Raw genomic sequence first — 16,866 nt, 5'->3', positions numbered from 1 at the left:
GAACTGAGCCAACGAGAAGCCGAGCAACCAGAATCCACCAAAGAGCAGGTGGAACAATGACAAACTCCTAAGCGTGGAAGTTGTGGTCAACAGAAAAAATAATGAGTACAATCTCTAGAAGATAACGATCCCAAAGGGAACCTAGTACTAAAAAAACAGGTTCAGGCAGGAAAGAACAACTGGTCTGTGTGGGAAGGCCAAGGCCTAATATCCCTATTAGGAACATGGGGACAGAACTACGTGACCAAAGGGGGTTGCCTAGCTTTGTGAAGAGATCCCAAGAAATCCTCCTACCACATAAGGGGAACTGGGCAAAGCGACCAAAAAAAAAGGAGAGATCCACCAGACCAGGATGAAATATCTCATCACCAGAGGGGAATGACTCCACATGGAAGAAGATATTGAAACTGAGCCAGCAAGAGGAAGAGTAGCCATAATCCAACAAAAAACAGGAGGAACAATGCGGTCAACAGAAAACAAAAGTAGTATTAAACTAGTATTAAAAAATAGGTTTAGGCAGGAAAGAACAAATGGTCTGCATGGGAAGGTCCAAGGTTTGACATCCCTAACCCTTAGGAACATTTGGATAGAACTACGTAACCAAAAGGGGGTTGCCTAGCTTGGCAACCAACCTCGCCAAGTGAGGTAAACCAGGGATTGTATAGCAACAGTACAACCCAGCACTCAACGAGGGTGTGACTTGACTCCTGAGGCCAATAAAACCCAGGGGATTGATCCCACAAAGTCATTGTGATTGAAAGAAGATTGATACAAGGAAGCCACCTTTACATGGATAGGCATATAAGAAAGTTAGGCCACAGTCCCGAGGCTGGGTAAGATGGAAACCACGAGAGACACCAGAGAAAAAAAACTAAAACATCCTCTCAGATATCCCAAGAAAACACCGGAACCTGTAAAAGAAAACAGCAGTTCCTGCCTAGCCTTCACCACAGCCATGGGTCTAGGAAGTTTCGACACCCCTGGAAACCTACTCAATGCAGGATCCCTGACCTGGATGGAACTGTTTTTCAGAAGGAACAGATGGGTAAGGCTACTCCAGGTAGTAACATGTCTGCTGTATGGAAGGAAGAAGCCACCTCGATCGCCTAAGGAGACTACGTGGTCTCTAGAGACAGGACTGCAGCCCTGCTCAGATATCAAACCTGCAACTTCAGGGAGGGGGCCTGAAAAAATTTGGGAAACCGCAGAGGCCATCCTGAGAGGGGGTTCTATGGACAAGGGAACTAGAAAATGTGTGGACTGCTTAAAGTTCAACCACCTCACCCTCACTGGCTGCAAAACCTGCAACGCAGCTAGGACCGATTCAGGCTAGATCTTGCAGGAGTTAAGCCCTCGGGAAAGTCCTACCTACAAGGATCTATAAAGCTGACTTTCTGTGCAGGAAGTCACCAGGGAATCCCAAAGTGGGGATGCCAGGAGTGGGCACTAGGCCAAACATAAAGGCCAATGCTTTAAGCAATAGCTAGGTAGTCCAAGAGATACTGAGGGTCCAGGACTTCATTCAGGTAGAGAAAATCTAGAGCTGGTTCTGGCTGACCGGTGCATCAGGGATTACCATCAGAAAGGAGAGACCCTAAATGGACCAAATAGACCATGCACCACCAGGAGCTGATCATGACCCAAGGACAGGAGGCCTTCTTAACAGAGGGAGTTAAGGGCCAGAAGGAGCACATCTCCAGATTCTGATTTAACATATGGACTGGATAAGTAAATACTGAAAAACAACCAGAATCCCCCCTTAAGGCCTGATCTGCAGAGTTCAGATAAGACTCCACCTATAAGCGGAACCCAGCACGTTATTTTACAGCATTACAAATACTGTAATGACAAAAAGTCATTACATATAAGCATTTTATATAAATAAAATAAATTAAAATAAAATAGCATTTATATAAAATACATGTTATATAAATATAAATAAAAATACCTCATTACAAATATGGATTTTATACAGTATCTTAACAGGTAAATAGGGTTGTAAAATAAAATGTTTAAAATGTATATAAAACATGTTATATTTAAAAAAATGGATACAAAATAAATTTTATACACACACACACATATATATATATATATATATATATATATATATACACACACATACATATACACACACACATATATACATATATATTAAATATATATTATATACACATATATATATATATATATATATATATATACTGAACATAGGAACGAGGTAGGAAGGTGGGAGTGCCTTCATCCCAAAGTCAAATGGAAACAGACTACCCTCCAAAGAACAGGGACTATTCATTGATACTACAGACAATTAAGCTCCAAGATTAAATAAAAAAAAAAAAATACAAAAAATAAATAAAATTGCATTGTAAATAGACATTTTGATAGTTAATAAAATATTACGTTTAAAGTGGCTATAAATCTCAGATTTTTCTATAGCGTGTACCTGTGTCTTTCCAAAGCGCTAAGTGTCATTTCTCTCTGCTGTCTAGTTCCTCTACTATCAGCACAAGTCCCTTCTGACAAGTTTTCCCAAAACCAAGAGCTAAAAAAAAGTTGAGAAGAGGGCGCTCCAGCACACAGTCCGTGATTGACAGCCACAGCTGTGTGAAGGGAATGCATCCCTTCCTCCCTTCCCTCCAATCAGCTCCCAGACCTCTTGTACTATGTGTAACTGCAGTTTCCCACTCCCTACTTTGTGAAAAATGATTTTCATCTCTGTGTTTTAAAAGCATGTACAGGACAAAATGACTGCAAATACACAGGTACAACACTCATGCAGGAAGGATTGGTTTAATCTCTGTGTACCACCTGAGGCCAGTCGCTTCAGTGGGATATGTAAAAGGTTTACAACCATTTTAATAAAATGTATATAAAATCAAATTTTATATAAATAAAATAAATAATGCATTATAAATTGATAATAATTATAATAAATTGTATATCTAAAGAGATAAATACAGTTGTCAGATAAATTACATTAAAATGACATTTTAAATTATATTAAAAAAATATTTATTCAAAGTTTAATGTTTAATACATTTTACATAAAGAAATTAGAGATAAAAAAAAAAAATGAATTTCACACAGTCTATTTATATCTAAAGAGTGATAAAAAAAAATTGTACCTACTCAAACAAATTTTTGACTGCTCCCATGAATCTGGAGGAACCTAATGCGATCATCGACTGCGACCTGCAACAAAGAACAGAGTTAGGTGCTACTGAGAAGTAGGGATGAGCAAATCTGCCCGGCTTTGTTTTGTCTGCGGTTCAGAGAATCCCATTGAAGTCTATATTGGGTAAATTTGGTTAGCAAATTCTGCCCATTTTCAGGCAAACAATACCAAACAGAAGGCCTTTCATACAGCTTCAAAGATGACATTATAAATACACAAATCCTTTAAAGCTGAAGTTTAGTTACATATTTGTTTTGTTCTTTTGCTTTGCAGCACCAGGGACACAACTTTCCTGTAAGGAACTCTGGCTGGCTGCTGCAGAAGGCTTCTGTGCAATGCTAAAGCAAGTAAAAAGTAGAAAATAAGAGAATGTTTTGGTACAGTTTTGTGTTATTTGTCAACCTATAAAGAGCTGCATGGTTTTTATTAATAAATAAATGTCCTTCACCTATGCAAATTAGTGATAGGTTGAGAAAGTGGAAGCAAAATATGGCCAAGGCATCAAGGAATCAGTGACCTCTGGTTAGGAAAGGGTTAAACAAGAACATTCGGGTTTATGTCAGTGGGAAGAGTGGTGCAGATGGGCATTTGCCCGGGCAGGTAACCACAGGGACAGCCCCAAATAATCAGGGGAGGATATCTAACCTGTCCAAGAGATATTGGCTACTAACTAATCCAGATCATCCACCAGGCAAGGTAGGTAGGAATCTGGGGACCATTGGAGGTCGATGGGAGCAAGCTACAACCATTTTTATCCTGAAGTAAACTAGGTGGATGGTGCAGTTGGGTCAAAGCCGTGCACCTCCTTCGACTACAGTTGCAGGGATATGTAGGGGGGGCCAGTGATTATATCTTGCCCAGGCCCCAGTCTGCCTTAATCCATCTCTGTTCCAGATACAGTAGCTGACCAGATCTGCCCATAAGAAGGCTCAGATGGGGTAGGGTTGGGTGGAGACCTCAGGCATACAGGCATTCACCAACCATTTCTGAGGAACATTCTCTAAGGTTTTTCAGCACCTTGAGGGCAAAGGTCTTTCAGCGCCTTAAGGGAAAAGGTCTTACAGCACCCCAGGAGCTGAGGTTTTTTGGTACATCTGGGGTGGAGATCTTTCAGCACCTGGGGGGCGGAGATCTTTCAGCGCCTGGGGGGGCGGAGATCTTTCAGCGCCTGGGGGGGGCGGAGATCTTTCAGCGCCTGGGGGGGGCGGAGATCTTTCAGCGCCTGGGGGGGCGGAGATCTTTCAGCGCCTGGGGGGGCGGAGATCTTTCAGCGCCTGGGGGGGCGGAGATCTTTCAGCGCCTGGGGGGGGGGCGGAGATCTTTCAGCGCCTGGGGGGGGGGCAGAGATCTTTCAGCGCCTGGGGGGGGGGGGCGGAGATCTTTCAGCGCCTGGGGGGGCGGAGATCTTTCAGCGCCTGGGGGGGCGGAGATCTTTCAGCGCCTGGGGGGGCGGAGATCTTTCAGCGCCTGGGGGGCGGAGATCTTTCAGCGCCTGGGGGGCGGAGATCTTTCAGCGCCTGGGGGGCGGAGATCTTTCAGCGCCTGGGGGGCGGAGATCTTTCAGCGCCTGGGGGGGTAGAGATCTTTCAGCGCCTGGGGGGTAGAGATCTTTCAGCACCTGGGGGGGTAGAGATCTTTCAGCACCTGGGGGGGTAGAGATCTTTCAGCACCTGGGGGGGTAGAGATCTTTCAGCACCTGGGGGGTAGAGATCTTTCAGCACCTGGGGGGGGTAGAGATCTTTCAGCACCTGGGGGGGGTAGAGATCTTTCAGCACCTGGGGGGGTAGAGATCTTTCAGCGCCTGGGGGGGCGTAGATCTTTCAGCGCCTGGGGGGCGGAGATCTTTCAGCGCCTGGGGGGGCGGAGATCTTTCAGCGCCTGGGGGGGCGGAGATCTTTCAGTGCCTGGGGGGGCGGAGATCTTTCAGCGCCTGGGGGGCGGAGATCTTTCAGCGCCGGGGGGGCGGAGATCTTTCAGCGCCGGGGGGGCGGAGATCTTTCAGCGCCGGGGGGGCGGAGATCTTTCAGCGCCGGGGGGGGGGCGGAGATCTTTCAGCGCCTGGGGGGGTAGAGATCTTTCAGCACCTGGGGGGGTAGAGATCTTTCAGCACCTGGGGGGGTAGAGATCTTTCAGCACCTGGGGGGGGTAGAGATCTTTCAGCACCTAGGGGGGCGGAGATCTTTCAGCACCTGGGGGGCGGAGATCTTTCAGCACCTGGGGGGGCGGAGATCTTTCAGCACCTGGGGGGCGGAGATCTTTCAGCACCTGGGGGGGCGGAGATCTTTCAGCACCTGGGGGGGCGGAGATCTTTCAGCACCTGGGGGGGCGGAGATCTTTCAGCACCTGGGGGGGCGGAGATCTTTCAGCACCTGGGGGGGCGGAGATCTTTCAGCACCTGGGGGGGCGGAGATCTTTCAGCACCTGGGGGGGCGGAGATCTTTCAGCACCTGGGGGGGCGGAGATCTTTCAGCACCGGGGGGGCGGAGATCTTTCAGCACCTGGGGGGGCGGAGATCTTTCAGCACCTGGGGGGGCGGAGATCTTTCAGCACCTGGGGGGCGGAGATCTTTCAGCACCTGGGGGGGCGGAGATCTTTCAGCACCTGGGGGGGCGGAGATCTTTCAGCACCTGGGGGGGGGCGGAGATCTTTCAGAGCCTGGGGGGGCGGAGATCTTTCAGAGCCTGGGGGGGTAGAGATCTTTCAGCACCTTGGGGGCGGAGATCTTTCAGCACCTTCAGGGTAGATTACCAGAGTGGAGATGAAGGAGATACTTGCCTGTTCTTCCTGGGCTGCAGTTTCTCCCCTTCCAAGCTCCCGGGCCAATCCAGACTCCTGGAATCCAGCGAATCGGAAGAGCGATGCTGCCGGATGTCTCTGTAAAATCGAGAAAATTTTACAATTCAATGACCCAAAAGAAATCTGCTGCTGAAATAAAGGGGTGCAAATATTTTCTTTCAATGGCTCCTTCACCAAACGCCACCCCCATGACAAATCACCACACTACAAACATGCAGTGACCGGCCAGTGAGTGACAATCGCACTCGATTTTGTCGTTTCCTGCTATTCATTTCATTTATGTAACTGCGGATACGTAGAGATGTCCACCCTTTAATATCACAAAGTGGCAATGGTCATGGAATTAGTGGGATTTAGAACTCGATAATTAGGGTTTCTCTTTCTGGGGTGCACAGATATCTCAGGTGGTCCCTTAGCCGTCGTCCCTCACTGTGCGGCAAGATGGTCTTTAATACACAGTGCTGGGGGAGCCAGCAACAACTGCTTACTTGCAGACTGTCTCTCTCTAACTGACACTACGCTCAGAAACATATGACCTGACGTCCGGGTTGTCCTTACTCTGATCGGATGTTCTTCTGTGTTTACTGAATGGAGATGAAAGATATACAATATTCAATAACAATGGACATCTCTGATTGGTTGGGGCCCCTATGTAAAGGGGTTCCCACCACCTTTGCATTCAGTGGGACCCCCCCCCCCCTCCAATCCTTGCCCTAATTCTGCCACTGATTTCAGACTTCACAATGTACCCAACATAGATCTGTACTCCTTGACATAGATCTGTACTCCTTGGAGGTGGAGTCGGTAGTATATTACGTGATAGCAGCATTCCGTCTGCAGAGTACTGATCTGCTACTACAGCTAGGTACATGGAATGTACTCCTATGTCTCCCATATTACAGACAGCAGACGGTGCACAGAGGGGTGCGGCCAGCAGCTGCGGAGTCCTACAATATGACAGATATGCGAATGGGTGCGGTCAGCATTGCAGAGGAGGCGGAGTCTTACAACATTACAGATATAGCAGGAATGAGGTGTAGCCTGCAAATGCTGAGGGGGAGGGGTCTTACCGTATAAAACCGGTCTTACCATATTACAGCTATAACAAGAATGGGGTGTGGTCAGTAGTGCAGAAGGGCAGGAGTCTTACAATATTACAGATATAACAGAAATGGGGTGTGGTCAGCATTACAGAGGGGTGAAGTCTTACTGTATGACACAGAGCACAAATGGGGTGTGGTCAGCAGGGAGGAGTCTTACGGTATGATAGATAAAAGGAACGGGGTGTGGCCAGCAGTACTGGTGGGGCGAATTCCTAAAGTATTACAGCTATATCAGGAATAGGGTGTGGTCAGCAGAACAGTGGGAGGGGTCCTACAGCATGACAGATATAACAGGAATAAGGTGTGGTCATCAGTACTGAGGGGGCAGAGTCCTACAGCTATAACAGGAATGGGGTGTGGTCAGCAGTACAGTGGGAGGGGTCCTACAGTATGACAGATATAACAGGAATAAGGTGTGGTCATCAGTACTGAAGGGGCGGAGTCCTACAGCTATAACAGGAATGGGGTGTGGCAAGCGTTGCCGAGGGGAGGAGTCTTACAGTATGACAGATAAATGGAATGAGGTGTGGCCAGTAGTACTAAAGGGCCGGAGTTTTACAATATGACAGATAATAGGAATGGGGTGTGGCCAGCAGTGCAGAGGGGGTGGAATCTCACAGCATAGGGTGGGAATGGGGTGTGGCCTGCATTGCTGAAGGGGGGGAATATTATAGAATAATAGATAAAACAGGAAGGGGGTGTGGCCAGCAGTAATGAATGGGCGAAGTCTTAAACTATGACAGCTATAGCAGGAATGGGGTGTGGTCAGCAGGGAGGAGTCTTAGAGTATGACATATAAAAGGAATAGGGTGTGGCCAGCGGTAATGAAGGGGCGGAGTTTTACAGATATAACTGGAATGGGGAATGGCCAGCAGAACTGAAGGGGTGGAGTCTTGCAGTATTACAGACACAACAGAAATGGGGTGTGGCAAGCGTTACCGAGGGGAGGAGTCTTACGGTAGGATAGATACAGCAGAAATGGGGTGTGGTCAGCAGTGCAGAGGAAGGAGTCCTACAGCATGACATATAACAAAAAACAAGGTGTGGTCAGTAGTATTGAAGGGGTGGAGTCTTACAGTATTACAGATATAACAGGAATGGGGTGTGGCAAGCATTACAGAGGGGAGGAGCCTTACAGTATTACAGATTTAGCAAGAATAGGGTGTGATCAGCCGTGCACATGGGGAGGAGTCTTATAGAATAATAGATATAGTGGGAATAGGGTGTGGCCAGCAGTGCAGAGACGAGTCTTACAGTATGACAGATAATAGGACTGGGGTGTGGTCAGCAGTGCACAGGGGGAGGAGTCTTTTTGAATTACAGTTATTGCGGGAATAGGGTGTGGCCATCAGTGTGGAGGTGGAGGAGTCTTACCGTATGACAGATAATAGGAATGGGGTGTGGCCAGTAGTGTGGAGGGGGTGGAGTCTTACGGTATAGGGTGGGAATGGGGTGTGACCTGCAGCCAGCACAAGGATAACAAAATCTACGAATCGTCTTTAGAGCCTCTGCAAAGCAAAAAGTATGGAGTTCATCGTATTGCGCACAACAGAAAACCTCACCGCCAACAGTAACATTAATCCAGGGGTGATAAATATGAAATTATCCCGGGGATAAATACACAGGATGCAGCAAAGAGAAAAAGAATCCCCCGCAGCGAGGCCGTGATGACTTACCCTTCAGCGCTAAGCGTTTTCGTTAATGCTTTTTTGACCGTGCGCGTCCACGACTCTTTCCACCACCTACAAAACACCAAACAGATTTCACCCATAAAAATCATAAAATTATAAAGTTTAGCTTGGAATCACAAATGATACAATGAACTCTGTACATTGTGAACAATGGAGCTGCCATAAAGTCATAGATGGGACGCTGCCGGCTTCCGGTCGGAGATCCCGGGAGAAATAGGAGTTTTTCAATTCTCTGGGTGGCAAGATGGCAGGTGATACATATCAGGCAGAGGGGGGGGTGGGAGAGCTGCTGGAGGGAGGATTCCTCTCTCCTCCATCCAATGGCAGCTTGGTGTGGGCGGAACAGAATACTTCACCTGCCCCTCCCCCATAACCCCGACACTTCACCTGCGCCTCCCCCATAGCCCCGACACTTCACCTGCGCCTCCCCCATAACCCCGACACTTCACCTGTGCCTCCCCCATAACCCCGACACTTCACCTGCGCCTCCCCCATAACCCCGACACTTCACCTGCGCCTCCCCCATAACCCCGACACTTCACCTGCGCCTCCCTCATACGCCTCCCCCATAACCCCAACACTTCACCTGCGCCTCCCCCATAACCCCAACACTTCACCCGTGCCTCCCCCATAACCTCCACACTTCACCTGTGCCTCCCTAATTCCCCCAACATTTTACCTGTGTTTCCCCATAACCCCAAAACTTCATCTGGGCCTCCCTATAACCTCAACACATCACTTGGGCCTCCCTCATAACTCCAACACTTCTCCTGTGCCTCCCCCATAACCCCGACACTTCACCTGCGCCTCCCCCATAACCCTGACACTTCACCTGCGCCTCCCCCATAACCCCGACACTTCACCTGCGCCTCCCCCATAACCCCGACACTTCACCTGCGCCTCCCCCATAACCCCGACACTTCACCTGCGCCTCCCCCATAACCCCGACACTTCACCTGCGCCTCCCCCATAACCCCGACACTTCACCTGCGCCTCCCCCATAACCCCGACACTTCACCTGCGCCTCCCCCATACGCCTCCCCCATAACCCCGACACTTCACCTGCGCCTCCCCCATAACCCCGACACTTCACCTGCGCCTCCCCCATAACCCCGACACTTCACCTGCGCCTCCCCCATAACCCCGACACTTCACCTGCGCCTCCCCCATAACCCCGACACTTCACCTGCGCCTCCCCCATAACCCCGACACTTCACCTGCGCCTCCCCCATACGCCTCCCCCATAACCCCAACACTTCACCTGCGCCTCCCCCATAACCTCCACACTTCACCTGTGCCTCCCCCATAACCCCAACACTTCACCCGTGCCTCCCCCATAACCCCAACACTTCACCCGTGCCTCCCCCATAACCTCCACACTTCACCTGTGCCTCCCTAATTCCCCCAACATTTTACCTGTGTTTCCCCATAACCCCAAAACTTCATCTGGGCCTCCCTATAACCTCAACACATCACTTGGGCCTCCCTATAACCTCAACACATCACTTGGGCCTCCCTCATAACTCCAACACTTCTCCTGTGCCTCCCCCATAATCCCAACACTTGACATAAGTGCTTCCCCATAACCCCAAGGGACAAGTTCAAGTTTCTGTTTTTTTTCATGTTATTGTGAATAACAACTTGGCTCCAGGCCAGCTTGCCCAGCTTTGTGCCCATTTCACTTTAAGAAGGGATGGGAGAACGCCCACGTGCGCTCCGCTCTCACCTCTCATTCAGGCTGTTCTGCTGCTCGGCCTGAATGGCCTTCTTCTTAGTCATTTTCTCGATCATTTCTCTCTGCTCGATCTCCTTATCTTTCAGCTCCTGCTCCATCCAGAGGCGCTGGGTCAGCAAGTGGTCATACTTCTCCTTCAGGTCAGCGTTCTCGCAGACCAGCCAGACCTCCTCCTCCTCCAGACATTGCCGCTGCACCCGACGCGCCTCCTCCTCACCCGCGAGCTCAGCTATCCTGCTCGGAGGAAGACCGACATCCGATCAGACACTCCAGAGAAAAACACCCAACAGTAAGTACTTTTCTTTAAGAGCCCATTCACATCTGTGCCTTGTGGTGTGCCGCAACGCGTTGGGCATCACCTTAGTGCACTGGGGTCCCATTATAACAAATGCACTGCAATGGAGAAGTATAGATCCCATATGCATCACACTTCAGGCAAAACCGAAAAACTTTAAGATACACACCGGGTACCCTTGACCCTCATCTTGTAAAGCATGCTGGTCTTTTTAACAAGAAGGGCCCAGCACTGTGTGCCTGTTTATTAACACCCTGGGAATGTTATATAGCTACATAAATCAGTTGAAAAAAAACACAAGTCCATCTAGTTCAACCAAATAAATAAAAAATATCATAGAATCTCATATACACAATCCTATACCCACAGTTGATCCAGAAAAAACCCCAGCAGAGCATGATCCAATTTGCTAAAGCAGGGGGAAAAAATTCTTCCTGATCCCCCGAGAGGCAATCGGATTTTCTCCGGATCAACTTTACCTATAAAATGTCAGTACCCCGTTATATTATGTACATTTAGGATATAATCCAGGCCTTTCTTAAAGCAATCTACTGAGCTGGCCAGAACCACCTCTGGAGGAAGTCCATTCCACAGCTCTTACTGTGAAGAAACCTTTCTGTATTTGGAGATGAAATCTCTTATCCTCTAGACGTAAAGAGTGCCCCCTTGTCCTCTTTGTTGACTGTAAAGTGAATAACTCAACACCAAGTTCACTATATGGACCCCTTATATATTTGTACATGGAGATCATATCCCCCCTTAATCTCATCTTCTCAAGAAAGAATTCAGTTCCTCTAATCTTTCCTCATAGCTGAGTTCCTCCATGCCTCTTATGGTAGGTGGCCTTCTCTGCACTTTCTCCAGTTTCCCGATATCCTTTTGGAGAACTGGTGCCCAAAACTGAACTGCATATTCCAGATGAGGTCTTACTAATGATTTGTACAGATGATATCTCTCTCTCTGGAGTCCACACCTCTCCTAATACAGGAAAGGACTTTGCTCGCTTTGGAAACCACAGCTTGGCATTGCATGTTATTACGGAGCTTAAGATCCACCAGAACCCCCCCCCCCCCCCAGATCATTCTCCACTATGGATTCCTACTCCCCCTAGTATGTACGATGCATATTCTTAGCCCCCAAGTGCAGAAATTTTAATTTCTCAACATTAAACCTCATCTGCCACATAGTTGCCCAATTAGACAGAGCATTGAGGTCGGCTTGTAAATTGGAGACATCCTGTAAGGAGGTTATTCCACTGCATAGCTCGGTGTCATCTGCAAAGACAGAAATGTTACTTTTGATCCCAGACCCAATATCATTTATAAAGATACTAAAAATTAAGGGTCCCAGCACTGAACCTTGGGGTACACCACTGATAACCTTACACCATTCAGAGTAAGAATCATTAACCACGACTCTCTGAATTCTGTCTTTTAGCCAGTTTTCTATCCATTTACAAACTGATATTTCCAAACCTGTAGACTTTACCTTACACATGAGCCGTGTGTGCGGAACTGTATCCAATGCTTTTGCAAAATCCAAGTATACCACGTCCACCGCCACCCCTCTATCCAAGTATATCACGTCCACTGCCACCCCTCTGTCCAAGTATACCACGTCCACAGCCACCCCTCTGTCCAAGTATACCACGTCCACAGCCACCCCTCTGTCCAAGTATACCACATCCACCGCCACCCCTCTGTCCAAGTATACCACGTCCACAGCCACCCCTCTGTTCAAGTATACCACGTCCACCGCCACCCCTCTGTCCAAGTATACCACGTCCACAGCCACCCCTCTGTCCAAGTATACCACGTCCACAGCCACCCCTCTGTCCAAGTATACCACGTCCACCGCCACCCCTCTGTCCAAGTATACCACATCCACCGCCACCCCTCTGTCCAAGTATACCACGTCCACCGCCACCCCTCTGTCCAAGTATACCACATCCACCGCCACCCCTCTGTCCAAGTATACCACATCCACCGCCACCCCTCTGTCCAAGTATACCACGTCCACCGCCACCCCTCTGTCCAAGTATACCACGTCCACAGCCACCCCTCTGTTCAAGTATACCACGTCCACCGCCACCCCTCTGTCCAAGTATACCACGTCCACAGCCACCCCTCTGTCCAAGTATACCACGTCCACAGCCACCCCTCTGTCCAAGTATACCACATCCACCGCCACCCCTCTGTCCAAGTATACCACATCCACCGCCACCCCTCTGTCCAAGTATACCATGTCCACCGCCACCCCTCTGTCCAAGTATACCAAGTATACAACGTCCACCGCCACCCTTTATATAGGGACCATGGATGGGGTCACCTGGTGATGTCCCTGCCCATTATGATGTCACAGTCCCAGCAATCCCCCCTTCCCCAAAGCACCCCACATGTTTGTACGGCTCAGGAGGGGGGGCTCGCTCGTCCCCACCACCTTTCCTGACCGTCCGGGTTGCGTGCTCGCATAAGGGTCTTATATGGACCTTGGGGGGGACCCCCACGCCGTTTTTCGGCGTAGGGCTTCCCCTTTAAGTCCATACCAGGTGGCGGGGCCAGTGACGTGTCAATCTCGCCGCTGGGGGCAGCGACATTGACTTCCCTCGCTAGTCCCGGCTACTTGGAGCCACGTTCAAAATGAACGGACTTTTCTCCATTGCGGGAAAGTCCGTTCATTTCAAAAGTCGGGCGGACTAGCACACACACGGCCAGATTGTGCCTGGCGGACAATTTTTGAGTCAAAACTACTTTCTAAGTCTGCCGGACTTTTGGGGGGAAAAAGTCAGCCGGAGGCCACACACGGGCGGATTGTCCAGTGGACTCTGGTCCGCCGAATAGTCTGATCGTGTGTACGCAGCATTAGATTGCTCACAGGTGGACATCATTTCACTAATCATGTGACTACTTAAGGGTATCCTGGCCCTAACCCTCTTTCCCTCGCAAAATATAAAAAAGGACGGTCAAAGAAATAAAACCTCTTTTACATTCAAGAAGTGTCTGGCGCCCAATAACTTATCACTTTTGCATCCACTATGCCTCAAAACCCACCACATATTGAAAGATGTCAGTTACTTGGCCCTGAAGGTTCTCATTAGACGGGAAGAAGTAATCCCGCGTAGACACGATGAGACTATCCAGCGGACTTGGTCCGGCAGACCAGAGTCCGCCGGACAATCAGCCCGTGTGTGGGCTCCAGCTGACTTTTTCTTCCCAAAAGGCCGGATGAAGTTTTGACTCAAAATCGCCCGTCTGTATGCTAGTCCGCCGGACTTTTGAAATGAACGGACTTGCCCACACACGGACTAAAGCCCGTTCATTTTAAATGCGGCTCTAGGTAGGCGGGACTAGCGAAGGAAGTGAATGTCACCGCCTCCATCAGCAAGATTGACACCACGTTGGCCCGTCACCTGGTATGGATTTAAAGGGGAACCCCTACGCCGAAAAAAAACGGCGTGGGGGTCCCCCCAAAGTCCATAGCAGACCCTTATCTAAGCACGCAGCCCGGCCAGTCAGGAAAGTAGGAGGGGACGAGCGAGCGCCCGCCCCCCCCCCCCCCCCGAGCTGTACCAGGCTGCGTGCCCTCAACATAGGGGGGGGGGGTGCTTTGGGGCACCAACGCTTGTAGAAGAGCTATAAGAAGATAGAGGAGGCCCGGCAGAAGAACCCGAAGAGCAGGACAAGACTCTAAGTCAGAAGAAGACCCCCGGACGGCGGCGACGACTAAGAAGAAAGCCGGGCCCCTCTGCTAGTAAAAGAGCAGAAGATAGCGGAGGAGTCCGGCCAGAAGACCCCCAAGACGGAAGAAGAGAAGACCACTGGAGTTGTCTAATAAATGATTTTAAAAACTTGTGTTGTTTTTTTATTTACACTTTTTTTCACCAGGTGAATGGGTAGGGGTACCTCGTACCACATACTCACTCACATAGGGTGGTGGCCGGTATCTGGGGGCCCCCTTATTAACCACCTCAATACAGTGCACTTACACCCCCTTTCTGACCAGACCAATTTTCAGCTTTTAGCGCTCTCACAGTTTGAATGACAATTACTCAGTCATGCAACACTGTACCCATAAGAAACTTGCGTCCTTTTTTTCACACAAATAGAGCTTTCTTTTGGTGGTATTTAATCACTAGTGGGTTTTTTATTTTTTGTGCTATAAATAAAAATAAAAAAAAGTTTTGTGAAAAAAAAATGCCTTTTTCTTTGTTTCTGTCATAAAATTTTGCTAATTAGTAATTTTTCTTCATAAATTTTGGCCAAAATTTATACTGCTACATATCTTTGGTAAAAATAACCCACATTAGTGTATATTATTTGGTCTTTGTGAAAGTTAGAGAGTCTACAAGCTGTGGTGCGAATCATACAAATTGATCACTTCTGATCAGGCCTTCAGTACATCAGGTGTATCTCATTTCTTGAGACACTAACAAGTCAGGAAAGTACAAATACCTCCCAAATGACCCCTTTTTAGAAAGTAGACATTCCAACGTATTAAGTAAGTAGCATGGTGAGTATTTTAAGTTGTCATTTTTTCCCACAATTCTTTGCAAAATGAAGATTTTTTATTTTTTTTATAATTTTTTTTTTTACAAAATTGTCATATTATCAGGTTATTTCTCATACACAGCATCTGCATACAACAAATTACACCCCAAAATGCATTCTGCTACTTTTCCTGAGTACGGTGATACCACATGTGTGAGACTTTTACACAGCCTGGCCACATACAGAGGACCAACATTGAAGTAGTACCTTCAGGCGTTCTATCAGCAAAAATGATCTAATTTCACAGCCACACTTTTGAAGGCCCTAGAGTACCAGGACAATGGAATTGCCCATAAAATGACCCCATTTTGGAAAGCAAACACCCCAACGTATAATCTGTGAGGCATAATGAGTCTTTTGAAAGGTTCATTTTGGATGTGGAAATAAAATGAAAACGCATTTTTTTTTACACAAATTTATAAGATATTTCTAAGGCCGCGTACACACGGGCGGACTGTATGGCGTACTTAGTCCGTCGAAACACATTTCAGCGGACAGTCCGCTCGTGTGTGGGCTTCAGCGGACTTTTTCAGCGTGCGGTCTGGCGTACTAAGTATTTCGGAATTTCCGTAATTCTGTCCGTCATACTTTGGTTTCAGCGGACAATCCGCTCGTCAGTAGGCTAGTTCGACGGACTAAGAATGGCGCATGCTTAGAAAGGATTTACACGGCGGAAGGGTGCATTGCTGTGTATTGGACTTCCTATTTCTAGTCCCGTCGTACGTGCTGTACACGGCATCGCGCAAGCTTTCGTCGGACTGTTTGGCTATCCGTGTGTGGTCAAGTCCGTTCATTCGAAAGTAGGACGGACTGTCCGTCGGATTGTATGACGGACTAAGTAGGCCATACAGTCCGCCCGTGTGTACGCGGCTTAACACATAGCATGTATATAGCAAAAATTACACCCCAAAACACATTCTGCTACTCCTCCCGAGTATGGCAATACCACATATGTAGGACTTTTACACAGCCTGGCCACATAGAGAGGCCAAACATTGAAGTAGTACCTTCAGGCGTTCTAGGAGCATAAATGACACATCTCAGTTCATTCCTACCCATCACACTTTTGAAGGTCCAGGAGCACCAGGACAATGGAATTACCCACAAAATGACCCCATTTTGGAAAGCAAACACCCCAACATATATTCTATGAGGCATGGGCTGCAAATAGGTACTCGGGTACTCTCATAGCCTGGTGACAGGTGCTGGGGTACTCTGGTGGGCTGCGACAGGTGCTGGGGTACTCTGGTGGGCTGCGACAGGTGCTGGGGTACTCTGGTGGGCTGCGACAGGTACTGGGGTACTCTGGTGGGCTGCGACAGGTACTGGGGTACTCTGGTGGGCTGCGACAGGTACTGGGGTACTCTGGTGGGCTGTGACAGGTACTGGGGTACTCTGGTGGGCTGCGACAGGTACTGGGGTACTCTGGTGGGCTGCGACAGGTACTCGGATGAACTGTGACAGGTACTCGGGTACTCGGATGAACTGCGAGTAACAGGTACTATGATGGGTGGTGACAGG

At 48.6% G+C, this 16,866-nt stretch overlaps 1 protein-coding gene across 2 annotated transcripts in view; it reads right to left on the bottom strand.

The window, feature by feature from the left end:
- Nucleotides 1-16,866, bottom strand: part of ATG16L2 (autophagy related 16 like 2) — a 149,693-nt gene that overhangs the window by 63,206 nt on the left and 69,621 nt on the right. For both annotated transcript variants that reach the window (XR_013262243.1, XM_077451153.1), the window contains exons 5-8: nt 10,495-10,737; nt 8,754-8,819; nt 5,954-6,052; nt 3,133-3,195 (exon numbers count right to left, since the gene is read on the bottom strand). Coding sequence is in view for 1 of the 2 variants with exons in the window: in XM_077451153.1 (XP_077307279.1) it covers nt 3,133-3,195; nt 5,954-6,052; nt 8,754-8,819; nt 10,495-10,737 (471 nt within the window). In the remaining variant the exon portion in view is untranslated. The remainder of the gene's footprint in view (nt 1-3,132; nt 3,196-5,953; nt 6,053-8,753; nt 8,820-10,494; nt 10,738-16,866) is intronic.

Source organism: Lithobates pipiens, unplaced genomic scaffold (assembly GCF_037356315.1).
Source record: "Lithobates pipiens isolate NorthernLeopardFrog02 unplaced genomic scaffold, aLitPip1_a1.2 Scaffold_23, whole genome shotgun sequence".
Classification (NCBI taxonomy): Eukaryota; Metazoa; Chordata; class Amphibia; order Anura; family Ranidae; genus Lithobates; species Lithobates pipiens.
Note: the sequence above shows the minus strand (reverse complement) of the source record. Positions and strands in the feature narration are given on the sequence as shown.